The 24,743-nt window shown below is 39.6% G+C and overlaps 1 protein-coding gene and 1 long non-coding RNA gene across 2 annotated transcripts in view; one reads left to right on the top strand and one right to left on the bottom strand.

Annotated features, from left to right (window-relative positions):
• LOC119658969 (leucine-rich repeat serine/threonine-protein kinase 1) overlaps window positions 1-20,621 on the bottom strand; it is a 45,329-nt gene extending 24,708 nt beyond the window's left edge. Inside the window, exons 1-13 of the mRNA XM_038066848.1 lie at window positions 20,439-20,621; window positions 10,632-11,194; window positions 10,385-10,544; window positions 10,154-10,319; window positions 9,615-9,730; window positions 9,254-9,515; window positions 9,011-9,189; window positions 8,859-8,948; window positions 5,999-6,256; window positions 5,775-5,933; window positions 5,254-5,557; window positions 5,076-5,182; window positions 4,799-5,008 (exon numbers count right to left, since the gene is read on the bottom strand). Coding sequence (XP_037922776.1) covers window positions 4,799-5,008; window positions 5,076-5,182; window positions 5,254-5,557; window positions 5,775-5,933; window positions 5,999-6,256; window positions 8,859-8,948; window positions 9,011-9,189; window positions 9,254-9,515; window positions 9,615-9,730; window positions 10,154-10,319; window positions 10,385-10,544; window positions 10,632-10,734 — 2,114 coding nt within the window. The 5' untranslated portion in view covers window positions 10,735-11,194; window positions 20,439-20,621. The remainder of the gene's footprint in view (window positions 1-4,798; window positions 5,009-5,075; window positions 5,183-5,253; window positions 5,558-5,774; window positions 5,934-5,998; window positions 6,257-8,858; window positions 8,949-9,010; window positions 9,190-9,253; window positions 9,516-9,614; window positions 9,731-10,153; window positions 10,320-10,384; window positions 10,545-10,631; window positions 11,195-20,438) is intronic.
• LOC119658970 lies at window positions 11,188-16,290 on the top strand. The gene is made up of 3 exons (XR_005250306.1): window positions 11,188-11,501; window positions 13,693-14,274; window positions 14,500-16,290. It is a non-coding gene; the product is annotated as an uncharacterized LOC119658970 (long non-coding RNA).
• Window positions 20,622-24,743: the final 4,122 nt, after the last annotated feature.

The raw sequence follows: 24,743 nt of genomic DNA, 5'->3' as shown, positions 1-24,743 counted from the left end.
AAGAACATCAAACGTTTATTTTGAAAGGTAAAGAGGAAAGGATAATGTAGTATTGTTAGGTACTCTTATGAGCGTTTATTTCCCATAATTTGTAACATTGGCAATATATATTTACAAATCTGTAGTCATTTGTAGATCTATTGAAAACTCCAATCAGATTCCATTTTCTATTAATTTATCATTATCAACACTACAGAGTGTCACGAGAACTGAATAAATTTCTCGTGCATTCCGCCCCAGAGCTGCCAAGCTGATGTCGTGTTGAATAACTTTATTCCGTCTTTTTTTTCTAAAGAAGGCATCCTCTCCATAAGTGTTTCAACGTAGGCTGAAGGAACTTCTTAAAAAACGGATGATGATTTCTAACACTGAGTCTACTAAAAATAGAGAGTCTAACCCCCGTCATTATCTTTATAAACGCAAAGGAGCACACCATTTTAAAACTGGCGCTTTTTCACGAAGCCATTGACCTCGTCGGTCACGTTTCCTATATCTTCAAACTTAACTTGACGGGGTGGAAAACAACATTTGTAATTCTAAACTCCTCGAATGCTACTCTGTCTGTGGGTTTAGATAGGGCAATTTACAGAAGTATCCTGGTCGCGGTCAAGTTTTCCTTCTATTCTATTTCATTAGTTATTTTCTAATTGTATTTCCTGTCTTTGCGCCTCTCACCTGTACGAAAATTTCTTCAAGACTTTATCGAAAATCCGAACATGTCAGTTGGGGCTTAAGAATGCACTCAAAGTCTTCCCTGCTTATCATAAGATTTGGGCAACCCGCAAATTTTGAAACTTTGCTGCTACCTGCTGCCTTTGGCTATCGAAAACGGTTTAGAATTGGTTTCTGGAGGGTTCACACCTTCCTCGACCATAATAGTAAGGATCCTCAGAATGCTCGCTTTTTTCAACTCGAGTGAGAATTCCAAAGTTATAAGCTAAACATTCTGGATTTAAACGAAGTAAGATGGTGGGACACTCTGAAGGTAATGTTCTTTTGTATTCAGGTACGCCGAGTGGTAGCAGACGTGAATCCAATTGGGTTATTTTTGACGCCTACTACAAGGCTCTTGACCTGTGAGCCGATTTGTAAAAGACTTCTGACTGCAAAAGTTCAGTGCTATGCACCAACGGACACTTCCGGTATTGTGAAAAAGGATGCTTTCCACGTGCAATTACACGCGAGTCAGGGGAGGCTTCCTAAAAATTACATTGTGATCGTGATGGGTGATCTGAATGCCAAAGTGGGCTCTGACAACATGTTGCTCGGACATGTGATGGAGAAACACGATCTTGGCGACCGTATCGATAATGGTGGTAGGTTTGTGGATTTCTGCAACCTGCACCGCCTCGTAATTGGTACCACATTGTTCGAGCACAAGGGTCATAAGGGTAGTTGGGTTTCAACTGACCAACACCGTACGAGCAATTTGATCACTTTGCGATTAGCAGTAGATTTAGGAATAACGAGGAAGACGTTGACATCACCATCTGATTGGACGTTTGTTTGCATGTTGCGTTCGCCACTTCTCCGGGGATTTGAGAGCTACCACCTCCCAAGTTCAACATCAACCGCTTGTATGATCCAGTTGTCGCTCGACATTGTAAAGGTTACCTTGATATCCAGACAGCAGATAAACTTAGTAACCCGCCTGGCCCCCATCACAAATATTCTTTTCTCGGGTGCTACGTAAATCGTCAGTCACGTACCGAAGGGGAGTGATAAGATCTGGCTGACTGCGGAATCATGGAAGCGAATCAATGAACGGAAGAGGTTGAAGGCTCTGTTGGCCATTGCTAGTGATGACAGCCGTGACGCGTGACGCATAGTGTGCGCCGTAACCAGGAGGAATTTGCTATTGTGTTGATCAGGGAAGCGAAGATGCCGTATCATGAAAAAATTTAGATGTGATCGCAAATTTTTCGATGTTCCTGTGAAGGACATTGACGGTCAACTCCTCATCCACGACGATGATCAGTTAAAGCCATGGAAATAATGGTTCACTATGGTTCCGAACCGTATCACATCCAGTGAGATTCCACCTCTTGTGGATTAAATGGCTGGTCACCGTAACATGCGGTTTCGAACTGTTTCTCCAAGCAGAAGAGAAATCATCGCAGCCGAACGGAGTAACGCTGCTGGGCTTGATGGTCTCCCCCAAATGACTATCGATCTACTTTCACTCGTACGGAAATCTTGGAAATGGAATGGAAGAAGGGGGTGATCGTTTAGATTCCAGAGGGCACTCATTTTTATAATAGCTAAAATAATTCTGGAAAGCATCAAAGATCATATCGATCATTGATCGGCAGAGAGCAGGTAAGTTTGCGCTTATAATCCTCCTGCATTGACCATATCAACACCCTAAGGATATTCTTAGATCAGTGTATGGAGCTTAGATCTTCGCTTCACCTGCATTTTACAGATTTCGAGAAAACTTTCATCGGCATGAACATGTAGTGTATCTGCTCTGCTTTATACAGGAGTTAATAGTAACATATGATGGCGCAAGACGTGACGTGCTGCAGCGAGGTGAAATCTCAGAGGAATTTAATGTCCAAAGCGTAGTTCGCCAGGATTGCATCTTGTCACCGATATCATTTCTTCTTGTTATAGATGTTCTTCATGCTGCCTCATCCGGACGAATTGGAGGAGTGACTTCTGCCCACCATGACATCTTTTCTCAAACACCTTGACTATGCTGATGAGATCTCACCGAGTTGTGTATCTTGGCCAAATGGCTCTAAATTTGGAAAGAAAAGTAGAGTTGACGGATCATCGCAATCCCTCTATCTGCATTAATGAGTATAGCATCGAAGGCGTCGATTCATTTGTATTCTAAGAAGCGTGCTTTCTGCTGACGATGACACCGAACTGGGTGTTGCCCAACGCATTAACAATGATAGATTCGCCTTCATTGCCCTATCTAAATTTTGGAAATGCAGTTATCTCAACATTAAGTTGAGACTGTTCTGTGCTAGTGTTATTTTTGTGTTGCTACATGAGAAGTGACCACCCTGTCACGAGGAGGCTTTAAACATTCGTCAACACCTTTTTTAACGTATCATCCGAGTACGCTTGCCTGATACTATTACAAAAGAAAAACTCGGTCGGTAGACAGGCCTGGCACCCGTACGCGATGTAAAAGCGGAAGAGGGAAGTGGCAATGGATAGGGCACACATTAAGGAGGGACAACAAATGCATTGCTGGCTCTCCCAAGTGGTCGATGAGTGGGCCGTTCGAAGAGCACTTGACTCAGAATAGTAGAGAAGAAGTGCGAGCGTCTAAGGAAGCTCTAGGTGCGCGGAAGCGCATTTCAGGTAACCACGAGGATGATGCGTAAGTGTAGCGCTATTCCTCACCAAGGAGTAATTGTCAACCATATATATGAGTATAATTTTGCTTTTATCTTATCTTTATTGCTTATGATGACTTTATGTTAACTTGGCTTATCGTTCCCCGGTTTCAACTTCTTTCGAATAATTCATTTCACGCTTTCCGTCCTTCATGCACCTTCATGAACACTGTGCCGGTTCGGTTCAATTTCGTCAGAAATCGCTTCTTGCATGTTGCTTTTCCCAATCTCTAAATGTTTTTCCTTACGGCGCTCTCATCTTGTTCTTAAATTCTACGCACAAATTGCCTCTCGCAATTTTCAGGTTGTGAGCAATTTTATTTCGGAAGTTTGACTTTAGCCATGACAACTAGCAACTGATTGGAATCCCACCCTCACTACCACAACATACGAAAGAGCCCTCGATTCCTTTTATTACCATTCCATCTAACGTGTTTCCTTGTTACGTTCCTTTTTTCCTCCATGTCCATATGCTCTTAAACATTGTAGTTCACCTCTGAAATCCATAAGAAAAAAATATATGTATTCTGAAAACCGCGGCAATTTCGCATCCCATTAGCTTTCTGCGAACTTAAGTAAACTTGCCAATAGGTGAGTTCAGAAAGGATTATCTGGCAAGTACTGAGGCTGCGTTAGCATTCGGAAACTTGAAGCTGTTCTGGTCTCACATCCTCAGTGTATAAATTCTCTCCTTCGACTGGGCGCAACCTATCCCACACTTTCTCTAACAGCTTTCCTCAGTAAAGTACCCTATTGGCAACCTCGATGCAAATGTTCATCAGGGTCGTGTTGGTTTTTCTAACATATTTCTATTTGAAACCAATTCATTTATTTCTCTCTCCTTCTGCATAATTTCTAACAAAAGCCTCAGAGGCTGTCCTGCCTGTGAAAAGAGAACAGAATCGGTTCGCCTCTCACTTCTCTTACTGTTCTCCAGCGTTTCTTTTGATTGTTGCATATCCCCCCCCCTCCCTTTCATCACTTGTGTTTGCTTGCTTTACGACTATTTCAAAGTTATAACGCATTACAGTTTGGACCACGAGGCTCCTCCTTTTACTACGGTCTTAAGCATAGGTCTATTCTCTTATATTTGCATCTTCATTTAGTCAAATTATTACTGTTTTGTCCGCGTAAGTTAATGGTTAGAGCGCTAGGCTGTCGTAGCAGAAGGTGGCGGTTTAGATATCCTTGGTGGCATACAGGACGCCAGTCCACTCAACTGTGAATGAGTTCCAGAGTCATGTAAAGGTAATAATCACGAGCGCAATGCTGACCGCATTGCCTCCTACAGTGTACTGTAGTTTACCTTATCATTGTGTTCAAATTTTAATTGCAATCACTAGTCATTGCATCATCTCGAAGCCATATGAAATGTTTAATGTTTGCAGTTTCAAGAATTGTGTTTGTCTTCCGATCTATCATAAATAAGAAAAAAGTCTTACCTTAAACTATTGTAGGACATATTCAGTCGCGTAAGATTAACAGCCAAACAAGCCAAAGCTGGCGGAATACTTGTGAATAGATTGTTCGCAATATTTAAACTGCTTAATTGTGACACTCCTTTTTCCTGTTTAGTTTCTTGCCATTTCAAATCGTTATCAGTAATGTCTAAGCTTCGCGACCAAATATTTTTATGCGTGACTTTGTGATGACTGCAATTATAAATTCAAAACAATATTTAATTAATTTTGTTAATCATGTAGCCAACATGGAAAATACCTGAAGCACTTTGACTTTTGCCTCGAAGACTCATTTTCAGAACCGTGCAACCGCATTACATTTGAACCATGTTTTGATTCAGAATCCGAATCACTTGCGTATGTGCACTAAAAAGGAAGAGAAACAAAAGATTATTGAATAAATATTTGATTACAATAAAATATTTCAAACTTATTACCTGTTCAGGTGGCACTGGGAGATCTTTTAATAAATTAAATGCAATATTCAATTCACGCAATTTTGGTGCATTCCACATATCGAAAGGCAACTCTTGTAATTTATTGTTTGATATATCTAAAATCGCCAGGGACGGAAAATGGAAAAACGTTGCGGGTATGGTAACAAGACGATTATCCTGCAGATATAGTTCTTCCAAAACTGGACTATGGTAAAAACCTGTCAGTGATGTTCGTTTCGTATCCTTTTGTTTTTGTAGTCCTTCTGGCAAGGACTCAAGTTTATTTTGTGCTAAATTCAGATACCTTAAAAGGAGTTCATTATTAGAAAAGCATTTAGATAATGCTAGAGGCAAAATGTGCAATCGCGATGTTTCTAGCGATCAAATAAACAAATGACCAAAGAACGTATTTTTGTTTTGCTATCTGCTAGTCTTATTTATTCGACTTGATGCTTGCACTGCTATCGAAAAGCAAAAATACCAGTTTTGCTCATTTATTTATATTAGAGAGAAAAACTCACTTAAGACTAATAAATGTAAAAATTTCCAACGGAATGCTTGACAAGTTATTATGTGAGAGATCAATACGTGTTATAGCCATCAAAGCCATTTTGTCGACTTTGGGATGTGATGTAAGTTTAGGATTGAGATACAAGACTCCATTTATCATCCATTTTATGCTAGAAGAATAGATTTCTCATTAATCTGAAACACTCTTTTCATTAGTCCATCGAATCAAGCTCACTTTATATGAGTTAATAACACATTGTTGTTGTGCCAGTCAACTATTGTTGGTACGCTGGGAAACATTTGGCTGTATGTTAGATTTGAACCAGACGGAATGAGAATATCCCTATCGTTTGCTTGTGGTAAACCTTTTTTGTTGATTTTATAATCCAGATCAGGATGCACCCGTCGTGACAGTAAAGCACTTGTAATTGTTTCATCTTCATTCATAACCGCAATTTGAAGAGCGATTCCATTATCATCCTTGGCGCCATATCTGAAATTATATACAAGTGTTAGATAAGCTTTTCATTAATTTTGCATCGTTTTACTTAGAGTGATCAGCTTGTTCATGTGTTAGATGCAAATAAAGCGACATTCGAAATAAATGCCGCGAATCCTGCCGCGCCACATCACTCCGCCCCCAGATGAAACCAAGGGGTTTCAGCGACCGAATCCGGAACTGTGTTCCCCATCAGTCCTTGAAGCGAACGCGCCGTTGTTTAGGGTTGCACACGGGCTTCAGCCTGGACAGGGAGACCGCCTTTTTGTGTCCACCGATCTCGAGCTGGAAAATATGTTCTCCCCGCTCGAGAACGCGGTACGGGCCTTCGTAAGGAGGCTGCAGCGGCTTGGATTTTTTGCGGCCCTAGCAGAGAGATAATCGGGATTTCGATAGTTTTGGGATTTACGGCCCATCCTTTATTGGATCTTAAAACCAACGGGATAGAAATTTTTGCAAAATAGTATAAGGGGCAGAAGTATCAAGAACCCAAACCGCCAATTTGTACAGTCACTACTCATATTCTAGTTTTAGCTCTGCCATCATGAGAGGCAAAGTCACGACCGGGATGACCTTTGACCACCTTAGGTTAATTACATTTTATATAGCGAAATTTACAAATTTTTTGCTACGCAAATGTATTTTTTTATGCATTGGAACATAGACTCCCAGAGTCAATTGATCGATTTTTAAATAAATAAATATTTTGACGATATATAATACAGCGTCACAGTTTATCTCTTTCAACGTCAATTCTCCTTAATTGAGCACTGGTTGCAAAGGCGATATTGTAGACAACACAACAATGCATTTGCAAAGTTCAGATATATAATTACGACAAAGCAAATGTCGAACAACTTCTTTATGGAGTCTACTGACGAGATCATCGCAACGGAGTATGCTACCTTTGTAACGAATACAATTCCTTATGAATTGGAGCAAACGTAGATGGAATGAAGCCATTTTGTTCACCAAATCGTCAGCCACCGGAAAGTAAACAAACGATTGATCAATGTCCAAGATCGACGGCTCCCTGCATAAAGTGGAAGTCGATACAGAAACTCCATACCTAATAGTAAGCGAGAAAATGTTGCAAGTGATCAAGTCTAGACCCAGACAAGTCAGACAGACAATTCCCGAGTTATACATGCTTCAAAATTAACTGCCTAGGAAGAATAACAAGGTCACCGTCGGACAGACAAAACGGAAGCTAAACGTCTATACCGCAAAGGATAACCTCGACGCACTGCTAGGATGAGAAACTGAGAAATCAGCTTTGCGAATATTGTCCCTGATTCCTTGGGGATTAGGAGCTTTACCTCGCCTCGCAGCATGGGGAAGATCTCAATTTAGTGCTGACAAAGCTCAAAAGTTTCTTCAGCAGAACAGCAGGGAAACTAGATTAACCATTTGCGACCAAGATTCCAAATTTATAAGAAGATGACCTCCAAGTTTTACAAGGTGGATTACTGTCTTTTTCGTCAAGAACACATGCCGTTGTTAAAGTAAACTAAAGACCACAGACAACCACAAATCGAAATACAATTCCTGCACGCGAGCGCATTTTTAACCACTTCAAAGTCTTGTAGATATCACGGAAAAAATTGCGTATATAATAACACTGAACATTCCCGCACATAGACTCTTCGAACTAACATATATTATTGCAACATCGAGTGGAAACCATGCTTCAGGGCCCGATGTCCACAAATCAACAAAGATTTTCTTCGATGACTTATGTTTCCGTTTGAAAAGTTCGAAGGCCTGCCTAAGTCACTGGTCAAAATCAAGAGCGAATGAAGCACATGGTCTGCATTTCCACCGGTCATAATGCGTAGCTAATTTTAATACCATATGACGGCGGGAACCAATGATTTTTAACGCCATTCACACGACTAACCCAGCAGAATCGTTAAACAAACACTCGTCATATATCAATGGTGGTAAGGTAATAAACTACGCTACTTATTTCGCACCCTCAGGGTCGCAAATCTTACACCCAGAGAACTAGAACTCCCTCCCAATTTTCTACATAAGTCGCAAACCCTCAAAATAATCATTGTGATTATTGCTAACTCTGAATACTGTTTTGGTGCACTCTTACTAACGACAATTAACAAAATCCAGCAGCGGATGTCACACGAAGGAGAAGAGGGAGAGTACGACGTAGTTGACTACTTCAAACTTCGATAGATCGATGAGCATCCTTCCTGCTCGAAGGGAAGAACCTCTCACTCGTTGGATTGCAAGCACCTGAGAGCGAGTTAACTAAACCATCGAATTTCGAAAAGCTATATTTAGAGTCCTTCACTCGCCCCAGTTAGAGGTAGTGAAGATGAAAACCACGGACCCAGGCGAAAGAGTATTGGTCCCGCACCCTTAGCCCCAAAATATACCGCCACAATTCTCGAGAGCCAACAACCCGCTAGAGCGTATTTCGACGAAACAGTTTAAGCAAGATGAATACAGTCGAGAATATCATCCTTAATCCTTAATATGCATCTATTTTAGGTCACCTCATATTTTAAGCGAACCTTCACAACTGATTCAAAATAATGAAAACGCCACATCATCACAATAAAATAAAACTACTCACTTAAGTAGAAGTTCCACCATTGGAATGGATCTTTGCTTACAAGCTTCCGATATTGGCACATTGCATAGTCCATAAATCTCCTCACTGCACCTAAAAATTCCACAATAAATATTTCTTAACTGAACTTCCTATTTTTCAATTCATGTCCTTACTTTGGATCATTTTGATCTTCCACTGGCTTCGCTACAATATTTGGATCTGCTTTATTCTGCAACAGCAGCTGTACAACATCCAAAAATCCACCACGAACTGCTGCCAATAGAGCCGTTTCACGGGCAGCACCACATAATAAATTTATATTTATCGGACAACGTTCGTACACCATATCATCCTGGAAGACAAATTATATGCAATCAGTATTTTTCTCAAAGATCTACTCAGAGGCTTCATTGTACCTTATCCTGTTCTCCCGAAATATTGAATTTCGACAAAATTGCCTGGATTCCAAATGATACCCGATTTCTGGTTGGCGTTATAGGCGTTTCCACTTGTTCTTCCTTACTTGCACATTTCGTGGATTTAACTTTCCAATTAAGCAGCATTTGAACAAGTTGTTTATTGCCCAATATACTTGCGATGTAAAGACTTGTCTGTCCAGTAACATCCTGTTGATTGGGGTCAAATGGTAGGCGCCATTCCCATGTGCCAGTTTCATCTCTAAATGTGAAATTGCATTATAATTTTTGTCTTATAGAAATGCACTCTGCTATTATTATGATTATCCTATTAATGCCATTTATTCACTATTGACCGTACCTGTATGTTGAATATAACTCTTCTGGGTAATTGTGGGAGATAAGTAGCTCCACTAAATTGATGTGACCATTTATGCAAGCAGCGTGGAGAGGGAGCCAGCGTTCTACTGTCATTGACTGGGAATATCATAACAAACATAAAACTATTAAATTATTTTCCAATACAAATCATATTGTAAATTACGTATAGCCCTGGAAAAATATTCGAATATCTAAAAAGGTTCCTTTCTAATATCTAAAATTTACCAATACAAAATCACGCCCACAAATAATTACTTTCTCTAAAGGAACAAAATCTATTTTTAGAAGCACATGTGCCAAAAATGTCCCCATTAAAAATTAATGTATGTAGGTCGACCAAGCAAAAACCGAAGAACTGGCACACAAACCAAGGATATACTCATAACAATAATTTCAAGGATTCAGATGAAAATTTCATGCTGAGATATGAGTCAACATCCTAATTGTTTTGAATCAACAGTTGGTCACTTGAAAAAGGATCGATTTCAACAGAAAACGAACTGATTTTAAAAGCCTTACTTGAACTAGTTCTGGGAAGGTGTTTAAAAGCAACTTTGCAATATTATAATGTCCATGATGTACGGCAGCATACAACGGTGAATATCGCGTGACAGCATGGCACCTCCCATCCGCTCCACTCTCTATAAGTAATTTCGTTATTGACTCATAGCCGGCTTGTGAGGATCTGGCAATGTGTAAAGGAAATTAACTTAGAATTCATCAATTATAAGGGAATAGTGTAAAACTTACAAAAACAGCAAAGTATTAGCCCCGGATGGTGCCATATTGAGAATTTCTTTCTTCTCATTTCCTAAGGCTTCTAAAAGGACTCTAACAACTCGTTCATCGCCCGCTACAACAGCCTGTCGTAGTTCCTTATGCTTAAGCAATTGAATTTGCTCGCGAACATCTTTAATGAAAGAAATTTCAAATTAATCCAATTAATTACAACTAATTGAAACACTCAAAATAATGTGAAATGATTATCCTGGAATACCTGTAAACGTGGTTGTATCTAAAACTTCATCGAGAAAGTAATCGCAAGCATCTAAAGCAGCTTCTGTTCCGGATTTAGGTTTATCGCCGAAATTCCAAGCCATCTTTAACTTGGTATGTAAAGTCTTTAAACTCTAGTTCTTTCACCACTCGAAAACACTACGGTGCTAAGCAAACGTGACACTGTCTTCTCGATTTCAAACATTTGTTCAAGGAAAAAATCGATATATCTGACATCAGATCCAAGACGTTGTGAGCATGCCCGCAATTCATTGAACTATGAATGAATGGGACGATGACACTGAAGGTATCATGTGGAAGACGCAACAATCGCATGGATATACGGTTTGTAGCGTAGGTCAGCAACCATACATATATCTATCTGTTTACTTAGATTGTAACTATAGAGCATCACACTTGGTCATCTTGTTTATATCGCGTAGACAGTGTTAATTAAACCGATGATAATTATAGCTTAAGAATTGAAAAGAAAACTCTTCTCAGCGTGTGGATTCTAATCTGAATAGCCGGCCGTGGTGACAATGATTTCAACTAGAAAATATACTTTCTACTATTGATAACAGAAGCAAAGTTAAGTAATAGAATACGTGTAAAGTGAAGTAGAGAATAAGCTTGATTATTCATTTCCCCTTATCAAAGGTTTTGTGTTTTTTTAGTAAATATAATAAATTTTAAATTTCGCATAAAGACGTAGACTGAAGGAGAAGATACTTCTTGATAAGGCCTCTTTCGCATTTTTTTCATAATCTGGCAGTGTGAGCATTTTAGCTCAAACCTTCTAACGTCCTGTTTTATTTTTTGTGTTGTTTGTGTTTTTGTGGCGTTGTGGAATATCTTCAGCGAAGCAGCAGTAGGAATCTTTGACTTGACAAACAGAGAATATCGACCTTCTGAACTACGCTAACTTCACTCTCAATTTATGTTCCGCTTCCTACTTAGTTGATATCATGTATTGTTGTCATAAACCCCTACGTAGGGCATACGCGCCATCACTGTCAGTTCTTGACTATACATTAGATCCCACCAGAACATTGCCAAGAGATTACACTCATTCTCCACCGTTTCCTGCAACATAGCTCTAGGGCGACCAACTCATCACCCATCCTTGCATAGTAAGTTCCATTGTATAGTATAACCCAGAGTTGAATTGTTCTCCTTTCTCTATGTGTGACCATGCATGCCTCTTCTTCGCTCTGATGAACATGTTCACGGATATCTGGAAGGTAGCCTGATGAATGTTCTTATATAGCAGCATATTGCATATTGACGCGGAATGGCTTCAACTTATGTTGGTGTGTTAGGGTAGTTGCATTTCCAGATGAAGGCCAATTTGGCCCTTTAAAGCGTTGGGCGACATTCTAGACATATGAAATGTGCGACGACCTCGATGTTCCGCCGATTAGGTGAATAGGAAGAGTCTAATGAACAGTCAGAACTGCCAAGTTTCTCAGGTTTTGTCTTAATGTTCATTATCAGTTCGAATCTGATCGCCATCTTCTCCAAATCTAGAGACATCTAGGCAAGGTCAAATAATTCGGTGAAAGAGCAAGCAGATGTCATCAGCATATTCGAGGTGTACGTCCTCCAGTCAAGTCAAAATTATTGACGTCACCAACAACGTGAAGAATACAATTCAGATGGACTCCATTTTCCCTACCAAATTGCTAAGACTTTACCTAGTAGTATACCGCGTCATATGCCACTCTGATAATAACTATTAGGGAGACTATTCCAGATACACCTCCTATTCACACGGTCGAAACCTTTCTCCAAATTGATGAAGACCAGAGAGGTCTCAACTCTGCACAATATTCCAAATGATACGAAGGGCATTAAAGAGCGGAAACAAATTTCAGAAGCTTTCGAGGTTTTCTGATGCGTTTCAGGATAATTTTAGATATTATCTTTACGACAATAGAAAGAATGGAAATAACGTTCCGCTCAAAATAGGTGGGAAACTTAACAGTTATTCCCTTCTCCCATTCACTGGAATGAATCCTAGACTATCCAAATTTATGCATGAGTTGAAGTAATACCTCTGATGATATTCAAAGGACTACAAGGAGCAGTTTCACATGGTAGTCGTCAAAACTATATCCGCATGTTATTGTCGCTTTTTATATCATATCATATATCACCATAGATATGGATCTTCAACAAATTCAAATTTAGAATGGTGGTGAAGTGCTCCTTCCAGCTCTCTCACAGGATCATCAAGAGCTTACAATGGTAAAATCCTTTTATCGACCGAGATCTGAGATTCTTACGTTCATTAACCCGCTTCCACGGTCCCGCAGTAAGCCAGGTTTTGTGAGACTTGTCAGTGTCTCTTTTGTTATATGTTGACAAACAATCATGACGAACAATCATAGAGGCTAAAACATGCAAATCTCACATCGTCATGCAAAGTAGCAGTAACAGCTCTTCAGAGTGCCATTCAACAGAGACATAGGTCCATCCTGAGCAATTTCATACAATTATCTGAAAACTAATCCCCGAACCCCAAAAACATCTTCAAGAAAATTATAAAAGCCCTTTTCCACAAAGCTGTACTTAAACTAAGAACAATATGATACTTTTAAGCAAGGTAGTTTTCCATTCTTCATCTTCACACTAAGTAGCAATGGGCTAACCAATCTCGCATCAGAGGATCGAATAATCTTTAGGCTAGGTATCAAAATTACTCCACCACCTCCAGCTACTCTTGCTGAAATCAAAAAGGGCTACATATTTTACTGGTAATAGGCTCTAAATACACACTCTGCTCCACGCAACTTCATTCGAAGCTTTCCGCACAATGGATTTCCGGTGGTGTAAAACCTGCCAAAGACTTGGCCATACTGTATCTGTTGCAAAATATCTAAGTATTGCTTCAAATGCAAGATCCCTCCATAGCCATCTCCAATGCTAGAAGGAAAAGAATCCCTCAAATGTAAATTGAGAGTTTAACTTTAAGCTAGAAACAAGCAATCACGCATCCACAAATCTTCCCTTAAAATTGTCTGAAAATCCCGGAATCAATTGGTCCTATTTCCATCAAGTTTGAGCTTTTGCACGAATAATCTTCCTGAGGTAATTTCAAGACCGAACGAATAAAAGGATTGCTTGCCATCTTGAATGGTTAGAATGGGTATCCCAGAATCACATAACCAATGGAACGATGATAACCAACCGACGAAGTAAAGTTTCAAAAGAGAGTTCATGAATAGCATTTTCAAGTTTATATTTATTTTTTATGGAAGATTTGTCTAAGCTGAAGCGAAAGCAAATAAAAATTCTCCATGACAAAGGTGAGTGTGTGATGGTGGGTATCTGGAACCTAGAGACATGCTACCCAGACTCTATTGTGTTTTATACAAAACCACTATTGGCGATAAACCACAGATGCAAACTTGTAGTCACAATCAATTAGCATTTTCTTTGTTGATGAATGCAGTGATGAATACTCACTTTTTCAGTTTCGTAGAAAAGCGTTCATCTGTTGTTCAAAGAAGGTAAACAGTGTCAGTAACTAATTTACATTTTTATCAAGCAGGTGAAACTTCATTTTCGATCCAAGATTATGAAGATACTACCTTATTTATTTTCGGTATTCGTTTTGCTTTCTTCATTAACATGGAGTGGTAAGTATTCGCGCAAAGTTTACTCAATACTTTAAATTGTATTTTTGTGAAGAGTCATTTTCTGCAGCCCTGAAGGTTCTTTTTGACTGAAAGTCTCGAAAATGGTGTATATAGTTCAGTTGAAACCGCAAACGGCTATATTTCAACATTTTTGCTATTATTGTTCAAAATTAAATGCAATCTACACAATTGGTAAAAGATCCATTCATATATTAACTTTTTCAGGAATTTTTGTAAGTACCTGTGCTACGGATGGATCCGAGTATACCTGCTTAAGTGGGAATTGTATTCCAATTGAAAAAGTGTGTGATGGAGTAATAGATTGCCCTGATGGAGAAGATGAAAGAAATTGTTAAAGCTTAGACAATAAAACGTTCTCTTATAAAAATAATGTTTAACTTCAATAGATTAAGTTATCGCAAGTATAGATATGTGCTTCGCTCCTAACATTTACGATTTCAACTTTCCTGACCATTAGCATTAAGAATTATAGGAATGGCTCAAGTCCGTTCTTAGGGGAGAGACCGCTAATAATTTCAAAATCAACCGTTTACATTTCTGCTGATACATTTTTATATTTAAGTCTTTCTTCTTGAAAAGATAAATCAAGAGGTAGCTCTTTGATCAGCTCAATAATAGATTCCCTTTTACCACGACACACGCTATGCTGTTCTTCCCAAGATTTACCGTGGTTCCGGAGCTCAAGCGTATCAAGTTCCCCTGGTTCACCTGCCTTATGATGATCCTTCGGAACGCGGCCGACAATTTAAATTGCACTATAGAATTTTATTGCGGTTGAATACACATCCATATTCTCCAGCGAGCTGTTTAAGTTATCTATGGTCCGGTCAGAAAGGTAGTTCAGCTAATGCCGAACGATAACCAAATCACGAAAGCAGATCATATTCAACTTAGGTTGGTAACAGCAGAATCGTTAACCATTGGAACACGAAGAATTTTTGCCTTTGTTGGCGCAGCCTCTAGCTTTAGTCGTCACTTTTTATCGCTTGTTTTGATTCAAGCCTGTAGTGGTGAACCCATGTCTCATCACACGACTGAAAAAACCTTATTATACTTCAGCAAACACCCACACCCATAACCTCTGGCAAATTTCCCAACAGGCGGTTTTTGATCAGGAGAAATAAGCATGGGAACTCATCGTGCTTAGACCTTCCTTCAAAGGCTCCCTAAGTGCACGGATGTTTCCATCTGTGATGGAAATTCTACAACGCCACGATTGGCATCCACGAACTTCCATCGTTACTTTTCCACCATTCTACGTCCTTAAGAAAAACTTTTATGCCACACGTTCTCGTGAATTTTGGAGAGAGTTTCAGCCCCGAATTCCACTCGTAAATATGTTAAAATTTCTGAATGTCTCACTTCTTTCCGCGTCAAAAATTGTATAGCTGTGCTGATAGTGATAGTGGGGCGAACAAAGGGCGACTATGGTAGTTCATTATAATTATATTGTGTGCACAGGGTAGCATAGATTCCTAAAGAGACAAGCATAAACAAAGTCGTACTTATATTTGAATGCAATTATTTACGTTTAACATCTCTCTTCTTTCTCAATACCTAATCTTTAATTCCCTTCCATTTCATCAGGAATCTACATAGGGTATTTGCGACTAATATGTAGATACATATCTGGGCAGAAGCCTTCAATTGCTCTTTTTATTTTTTTTCGTAAACCAAATTAATTAATAGTAATTAAACCAAAGTAGCTTCTAATTTGATACAGGAAGCAACAAAGACATTCATTTTTCAAAAGGCACATAATTGCTGTCGTCAAAGGTTTTTTTAGATCAGTAGAAAAAAATCAAAGAACCCATCGTAATCAGATCTTTGAGAATCCCCTATTGAAGAAGCAATTTCCTCGACGTTGAGATGTCGGTCTTCTTCCAAAAGCTCCCTAACTACACGGTCGTTTTATTTGTGATGGGAATTCGAGGATGCAGATTGTGACTGTGATTTTACACCATTTTGCGTCCTTCAAAAAAACTTTTATGTCACTCATACACGGGGGTTTGGGGAGAGTTTTAGCCCCAAGTTACGCCAGTAAATGCGTTAAGATTTCTAAAGGTCTCAGTTCTTCTTGTGTTAAAAACTTTATAATAATCCGTTCGGGAACAAAAGTAAGAACCACTTGTTTACTCATTGCTCTAATATAGAATGAATAGGAATAATATTGATAGTGAATGCGGAAGTGGAATAAGGAGACTCAAACGATATTCGTTGAAAACTGAGGGAGTGAATTCTCAATCAACAACTTATTCTCGAATCACTACCTTAGAGAGGCATCCACTTCTCGACTTGATAGTATTTACGGTTAGGTATTGCACGTCCATTTAGACCATCTATAGTGACTCTTTGCTCTTCCTCTCTCAAACGCCCCTAGGGCAAAAATGTTAATTTTAATAGATTCGCGAAAACGTATAGGAAAAAGGGGTTGGGATTATAGATGGGGAGGAGGTGGAGTGAAAATACTTTGGTTTAGGAGGATATACTGACAACAATTGGGGATATGAAAGCGAGCATGGTTTGCATGCCGTTAGACTAGCAGATACTACAGAGACAGATTCAGTTTTATTATCCAAGGAAAATTAAATTCATAAATGATAACTGGAGTGAAATGAAGAGTAAGGTGAAATTAAAACGAACATCATTACTTTCAAATATAATAAAGCGTGGTGGTGGTGGTTTTCCCGCATAATTTTTCTTATAATTGCTTCAAATGTTAAACAACCATCTATTAAAAAAGCGCGAAAAACCACGACTGAGCCTAGGCAGTTGTTTGCTGTCTTGATTTCAAAAATGGCAAACTGTATTAAGTGCTAACCACGCCTTTATCAGAAGACCGTTTAAACACATTATTGAAACTGCGGACAATAACGGGTTCAGCAGGAAGACCATAGAAGGAAACATCAGTAAAACAGTGACTAAAATGGAAAGGATAACCTGACGAAATTTTTTACACAAGCCGAACCATCTAAAAGAAGTCGAGTTCCTATTATCCATTTCCAAATTAGTTACCAGGTAAAAAACATCCTAAGGGAATGCAACATCGAAGTGATATCTACCAGCAGACCGAATCGACTGAAGACACGATTAGGAAGCGTCAAGGAACCGAAGGAAGACAGCGAGAAGAGAGAGAAACTGCACCTGAATTATGAAAAATCATATATAGGGCAAACTATAAAATTAATAACGAGCTTCATCATACATATAAAGGAAGCAAATCTGGCGAAAGCAAAAAGCAGACCAACACATGTCCTCAAATCATTGGTAGCCAGGCATCATCGAGAAGAAACAAGCACTAACGAAGGATAACCTAAGGGTAATTAAGGAGGTTAATGAGTTCCGCAAATTGGGCGCATTAGAGAGTTTCATCATCCACAAGATACGGGAGGAATAAAGAATTACCCGTGATTTAGGAAACGTCAACAGTTGGCTTTTTGGATTAATTAGGCAATATAACTAGCAATTAAGGTCTGGATTTAGGTATTGAAGGACAAACTGGACCATAAGCAGTTCAGACAAAAACTCACTGAGGAAGAGGGACAACTGGTCCCCGAAATACCGGGTAGGGCTTGTGTCCAGTGGGGGTGATGTCATGTCTCATTTCTTCTGTGTCGATAAAACGAATATATTTCGGGCGAGCCCAATGCTGACCACATTGCCTCCTAGTGTATCATTACGGTCTTGAATGAAGTGCTCTAACACACTTCAAGGCCCTGATCCAACATGGATTGTTGCGCCAACGATTATTATTATTATTTGCGTGTTATGATAAATGTGGTAGAGCCGTTGATGGAAGGCTATGTTGCATGTTTAGATTTTATATTTCTGAGCAAGTTAAAGAATGCACCCTCATAAATACATATATAAACATTTTATTATGCAAACATGAATCTTCCTTTCTCAACCTTTTCTTATCTATGTGAACGGATTTGTTGAACATTTCTTTTAAAAGGATTAACGAAGAGATTGCATTAGATGGTTCTAGCTGGATGCAGTCCTTCAATGTTATTTCCTTTGAAACAACGAAAGGAAAAAAATGTTAAAAATGTTAATGTTTAACTCCTTTGTATTCACAATAAAAATTATTTCAAAATATGAGGTTCAATTTATCCAAATTTTTTCGACGCACACACAAGTCAGCCTAGAAAAGAATTTGCTACAAGCCATTATTCATTGAAATCCCATCCTGATGGCCGATATCCGAGAAATCTGACCACGAAGACATTAAGACCATTCGACATCAACAACGGTCTACGACAAGAGGATGCCTTATCATGCGTCCTCTTTAACCTGGCCCTCGAGAAAGTGATCCGTGATGCTGAGGTAATTTCAAGAGGTACGATTCTCTTTAAGCCCATCCAACTACTGGCCTACGCTGACGATATCGACATTATGGGAAGAACCACCCGAGACGTACAAACTGCCTTCATCCAGATCAACCAGGCGGCGCGAGATCTTGGGCTGCACATCAATGAAGGCAAGACAAAATATATGGTGGCAACGTCAGCACCGAAGACAAATCATACAACAACATCAAACCGCACTGGTCAAACGGGAAGAATAAGGATAGGAGAATACAACTTTGAGACGGTTGACAATTTCTCCTATCTAGGGTCGAAAATCACAATCGATAACAGCTACGATGATGAAATCCGCGCACGGTTGTTGTCAGCCAACAGAGCCTATTTCAGCTTACAAAGACTGTTCCGCTCGAAACGTCTCACCATAGGATCAAAGCTGTTACTGTACAAGACTATGATCTTGCCAGTCGTCATGTATTCCTCGGAAACTTGGGTTCCTAGCAAGAAAAATTGCGAACTCTTGGCCGCGTTCGAGAGAAGAATCTTTCGAAGAATTTTTGGCCCCCTACATGAGGATGGACGATTCCGTAGCCTACACAATGACGAAATCTATGAGCGATACCATGACCGTCCAGTTGTGGATAAATTCCGGCTCAATAGGTTACGGTGGGCGGGTCACTTAATCCGTATGGATGAGGATGATCCCACCCGGAAAGTCTATAAGGGCAATATCTATGGTAGAAAAAGAAGACGAGGCAGACCCTGCCTAGATGGAGCGATGGCGTAGGTCAGGACGCCAGACAGCTTTTAGGGATATCGAATTGGTGGACCTCGGCGCAAAACCGGGATGCCTGGAGTTCCTTATTAAGGCAGGCCTAGACCGGATACCAGTTGTTGCGCCGCTGATGATGATGATGATGATGATGAACACATTAGACTACATATATACGCAGCATACCCTTCTCTGCAAAGTTCTTACTTGGTAGAGAAGCCCATTCCATATGCCTACAACGCATGTAGCATATACAGGTATATGCATGTATACCTCGAGTCTCTAAATATGTTCAAAAAAACCCCATTCCTATTTGTTTATTTCATCTTATACTTTTTGTACATCCGCTATGTTTATTTCCTCCAGTACAGATACCAATTGGTCTAGAAATATACCTAGCACAGATAATATAACTCAATATTACTCTTAAGAGTTCTCCCATCATGAACTCGCGGACCCAATTAGTAACAGAATAAAAACAATCTTATAATTGTGAATTTCGCATAATTAGACGAGCAACTCTCAAGGATATTCAAAGTTTAAGATTTTTGCATTTACAAACGAATGGGTTGCACTAGAAACACAATTTCATTAGTCTAACAATTTAATCAAACATTCGATCTTGAACTTGTTTTGAACTCTCACTTCATTAGAATACAAAGCCGGTAAACGTTCGCAGATATGCAAATGGAGTCAGAGTTTGTATCTTAAGTTATCATGGAAATGCACCCACACTAAATAGTTTGTTTTATTGGAAGCGTTTTTTTTTTTAAAAAAAGGAAACACTCAACTTCTTTCTGACTTTCCTTTAGGAAATCGAAAGAGCACTTTGCACTATTTGATCAATAACAACACACTTGCAAACAAAGAGGAAAGCACTCTAAGGAGGCATCCATCAGATTACCACCCTCCAGAACACACGTGACAATAGAAGGATATTGGATTTCCGCCATATGGCGCCATTCTTATTGGTCCTTCCTTATTGCTAAGTGACTATAGCTTCGCATATATCCATGTGTATATAGTGCGACACTCCGCACTGCAAAACTCCATGATGGCGTATTTACTTTATCGAGATGTTGCGACACAATCCAGTAAAATTCATATTGGCCGAAACATCTCATTAGTGCGGAAACATACATATCTTGAATTGCACGCAAATTAAACAGCGGCAATGACGACAGTACCGCTCGCGTTTCACATTAGTCGAATTATGCAATCGATTTATTCACACGCTCTCATATCCACGACCCCGAACTTCGTATCTGCACTCGAGTCGCTTTGTCATCCTCAGAGTCATTGCAGAAATCCCAATCGGTCCCGAAACAATAAAAGAAATTCACCTTAGATACTCACATGCTTCGTCATCGGACATTGTGACCAATTGTATCCAACCGTCAGCCGCTCCTACACAAACTGTTGTTGTTCAGCCAACGCCAATTTAATTCATTAAAATCAAATCAACAAATTACTTCGCGGAGATAAACAAAACACCATCTGTTTACATCGGAATCCACTGACACTTTGAGTTATCCATCGTGAGCTTCTTCTTGTTGGATATCTAGTTGGGAATATTTATCTGAAGTGATGTGGAAAAGATACAGAGAGAAATCCAAGTAAATGCACGGTAAAGAGCTTGGGTTGCAGTTCGAGGTAATTTTCTGATAGATGGCAGCACGTTAGTGTGACGTCATTGCATACATTTTCGGTTACTATTCGTTAAAATATTCCATACAAAGCAAATATATGCGTAATTTTTCCTAAATGATGGGTGATCATAAACAAATTATGCGATTTTCAAGCATAGCTTTCTCGTATTTTATTGGCAAAAAGATTTAGCGAATAATGAAATTTCCCCTCCACCTTTGTTGGGAATACTAATCACTTATTATAACGCTCCCAGCAACGTTTTACGAAACCAAGCAGATTGCCAAAAACTGTTCCGGCTCTATAAAAAGTTGAATTCCAAAATATTTCCATCAAAGAGATCCGCACTGCAATTATAATGTTGTTATGTTGGATTAGTGTCATGAGGCACGATAATTGCGTCCGAAATGAGAATACTCGCAACCAAAATGGTCGAGGAGTTGCAAGAAATGGTACCGTCGAGAAGTCGCAAGAAAAGCAGGTTCGATGCTATAGCCATATCATCCGCACTAAAGATATTTCACTAACTAACTTTAGTTCCCTGCATGAGCACTCGGTGGATGAACATGTTCGTGATCATTGTAGAAGTGAAGACTATAGACGGAAGAAAAGTGAATTCTAGGAATCCAAAGTGACGTAAATAAGGTAAATAATTTTTCTTTTCCTTGCTAGAAGTTAGATTGGTCTAGGTTGAATTTTCAAACTCCCATGAAAGGGATCGCCCCTTTTCAAACCCGATGAAAACTCGAGACGTTCAGACCCTCTAAAAAAGTTATAGCCCCTCAAAATAGGTTTTCTTGTATCATCATGGAAAAGGTTAAATTTACAACCATGGAGGGGAAAGGATATGTAAAAGAAAGCGGAAACTCCTTCTTCCTAACGCCCTAAAGAAATAGGGTGTTCACCTCCCCTTAAGAAACAATGACGCCTCAAAATTAGACTATTTCCATGTCATGACAGTGGCAGAGTGAAACAAGAGTATGAAGGAAGCAAACCCTGTTGAAAAATCGCAGCGGTAACAGTTCTTGCATTGGATGCCAAACCTGTTGTACATTTACTTGGAGCTGGTGTATTTAGTAGCATTAAGCGATGGGAAATAGGACGCTTTTCGATGTGTCGACTCATTTCGACTTTGTTGAGCTGATACAAAACGGTCAGCATTGCTTTAACCTCATCTACAGCAGTACTACTCACTATAACGAAAAACTATTCTTGCAACATTAAAAATTTCTACTGTGGCGATTCGACCCATTTGTAGCGAGTTGCCTCTTTTGTGGTCACTCACATGAATGAACTCCCTGGCACAGTCGACTCACTCATACGACTCATCTCGCTGAATTGAATGTGTACTACTGAGTAATATGCTGTGCTGATGTTTGTTCCTTCAGTCGAAGTGGTTCGACTTCGCCTCTTTTGTGGTGAATATTTGAGTCGACTCGACTAAGTGACTCTAGTACTCTAGTACTCTCTAGTAACGACCTTCAATAACAGCGTGCTTAACCAACCGTCCTAGAAGCAGACTGGTGATGGTTGAGCCCTTGTTGCACTGGGCCAAACGTGAGACTTCAGCCACAGTCAAGAAGTCGTTGACGAAGCTGTTCAGGATTCTCATCATCTTTGATGGAATACCGCTATCGGGATGGAGTTATTTCAATACTTTGTAGATGTAGATTGCGTAGCCCTCCTTCCACCTTCTCTTAATTTTTCGTCTGTCCCTTGGAGGTATTCTTCTGGGCTTTTCCTATCTTCTTGGCTACTTTCCCACCCGTATTTGATGGCATCGTAACTTCTCAGTTCGAATAACACGGTGCAATTATGCCCCGCTAGAAGTGAAACACATTTTGCTTCCTTAGAATTTACGCATCCATATAGGGAGCTATATGAAATGTGAATCTCGGCAGTTAGTTACTTAATTTAAGATATTACATAAGTGAGGTAAAATTACGCTAAAATAATGGTATTAGCGCTGTGATGCATGTTGGACTTTGGGAAAAACCTCCAATCTATGATGGTAGTTAGCGGGTGGACAGGGGGGAGAAGAGACAAGGTGATAGAAAGAAAGAAGGGGGAGAGAAATCGAAGAGGAGAACAGTGTGAGGGGAGAGTGGGGAGTTAATTGAGGGCTACAAGTATTGCGAAGAGGAGTATAGGCAGTTAAAGAGCGTCACCCTTCCTTCTTCATCGAAATTGCCGCGGTCTAGAAAATGCATGATATTTTCAGGGAATTGATTGATTGATTGATTGAGTACTGTATTGGTTTTGAAAACATAAGCGAAAGGGTAAGCATTCTGCGTTTGCGAGGCAAATTTAGTCTCATTAACGTTCACGCTCTTACGGAGGAGACTGCAGAGTCAGAGAAGAATATCTTCTATGAGGCAGTAGAGCGGACACTCAAAGCCTGTCCCAAATATGATATCAAAATCATAATTAGATCTTCCTTCAACCTATTATTAATAATACCAATAATGACCGATCTCTAAATTCAGTTAACGAAGTAACTACGTTTCCATGGACCCGTCTAACATGATGAAGCTCTTGCTAGGAAATCCAACTCCTCAGCTCCAAACACCGATAGTATCAAATCCAGATAGGGCTAAAACAAACTTCCTTTACTCATTAAACTCTTTCTGGACTTGTTATGTTATCCCAGTTGAATTGAGAGAAATCTGCTTCCCACCGGTCCATAAGCCCAATAAACGACAACATCCGTAATCTAAGTTGGATCTCCCTATTAAAACTGTCGACAATATAGTCATCATTCCTAACAGATAACAACATCATCCCAACCCACTCTTATGCTTTCTTAAAAGATCAGTCCTATTCTTGATGCATTACGATGTGAAATTGCTGAAGGACGCCTTTGAATCAGTCGGTTTAAATATTCTGTCAACTCAATGAAATCGGATTGAGGTATAGAGGTAGTACTCAAACTGGATCGTGAACTTCCTTAGCTCTCGAATGATAAACACGCACAAATTGTTGAAGCACACTTGCACAATGGTCTCCAAACAAAAGAGTTCTCTTATCTACACCCTCTTCTACATTTACAAATGATTGAAGATGCGGGCGCGGCCGACTTCTTCCTCTTTTCATGAAGTCTCTAGCAGTCCAAACTTTCTGAAGGCTAGTAATCATTAATTAATTTAATTTCGCCAGAGACAAAGAGAATGGTGTAGCGGGGAATGTGCGACGTAAATTTGGGACATTCTTTGCATATCATATTTTTTGGTGATCCCTAACATGACAGGGTAAGGGGAAAAATGCTGGATAACCATGTAAACTCGTCCAAAATATACGGAATTTCACGGGACTTTTTAGCGATCGGAATACGTAATCATCAAAATCTTCCATTCACAAACAATTAAGACTGCCCTCCAAAGGTTTGGTCATGTACAAGCAACTTGTCGAAATCATCATGAAGGGCTCAACAACGGGTGTCCGGTCTAGGCCTGCCTTATTAAGGAGTTCCAGACATTCCGGTTTTACGCCGAGATCTCCAAGTCGATATTCCTAAAAGCTGTCTGGCGTCGTGGTCTCCGCCATCGCTCCATCTCAGGCAGTCTCGTCTGATTTTTCTACCATAAATATTGTAGATATTGTCCTTATAGACTTTGCGGGGTGGATCATCCTCATCCACACGGATTTTGTCCACAACCAGACCATATTTCGTCGTAATATAAGCTAGAGAACATGTTGAAATCCTTCGACAATAGATTTATCAAGAA

This window comes from Hermetia illucens, chromosome 6 (genome assembly GCF_905115235.1).
Source record: "Hermetia illucens chromosome 6, iHerIll2.2.curated.20191125, whole genome shotgun sequence".
NCBI lineage: Eukaryota > Metazoa > Arthropoda > Insecta > Diptera > Stratiomyidae > Hermetia > Hermetia illucens.
This window is presented reverse-complemented; position numbering and strand designations above follow the sequence as displayed.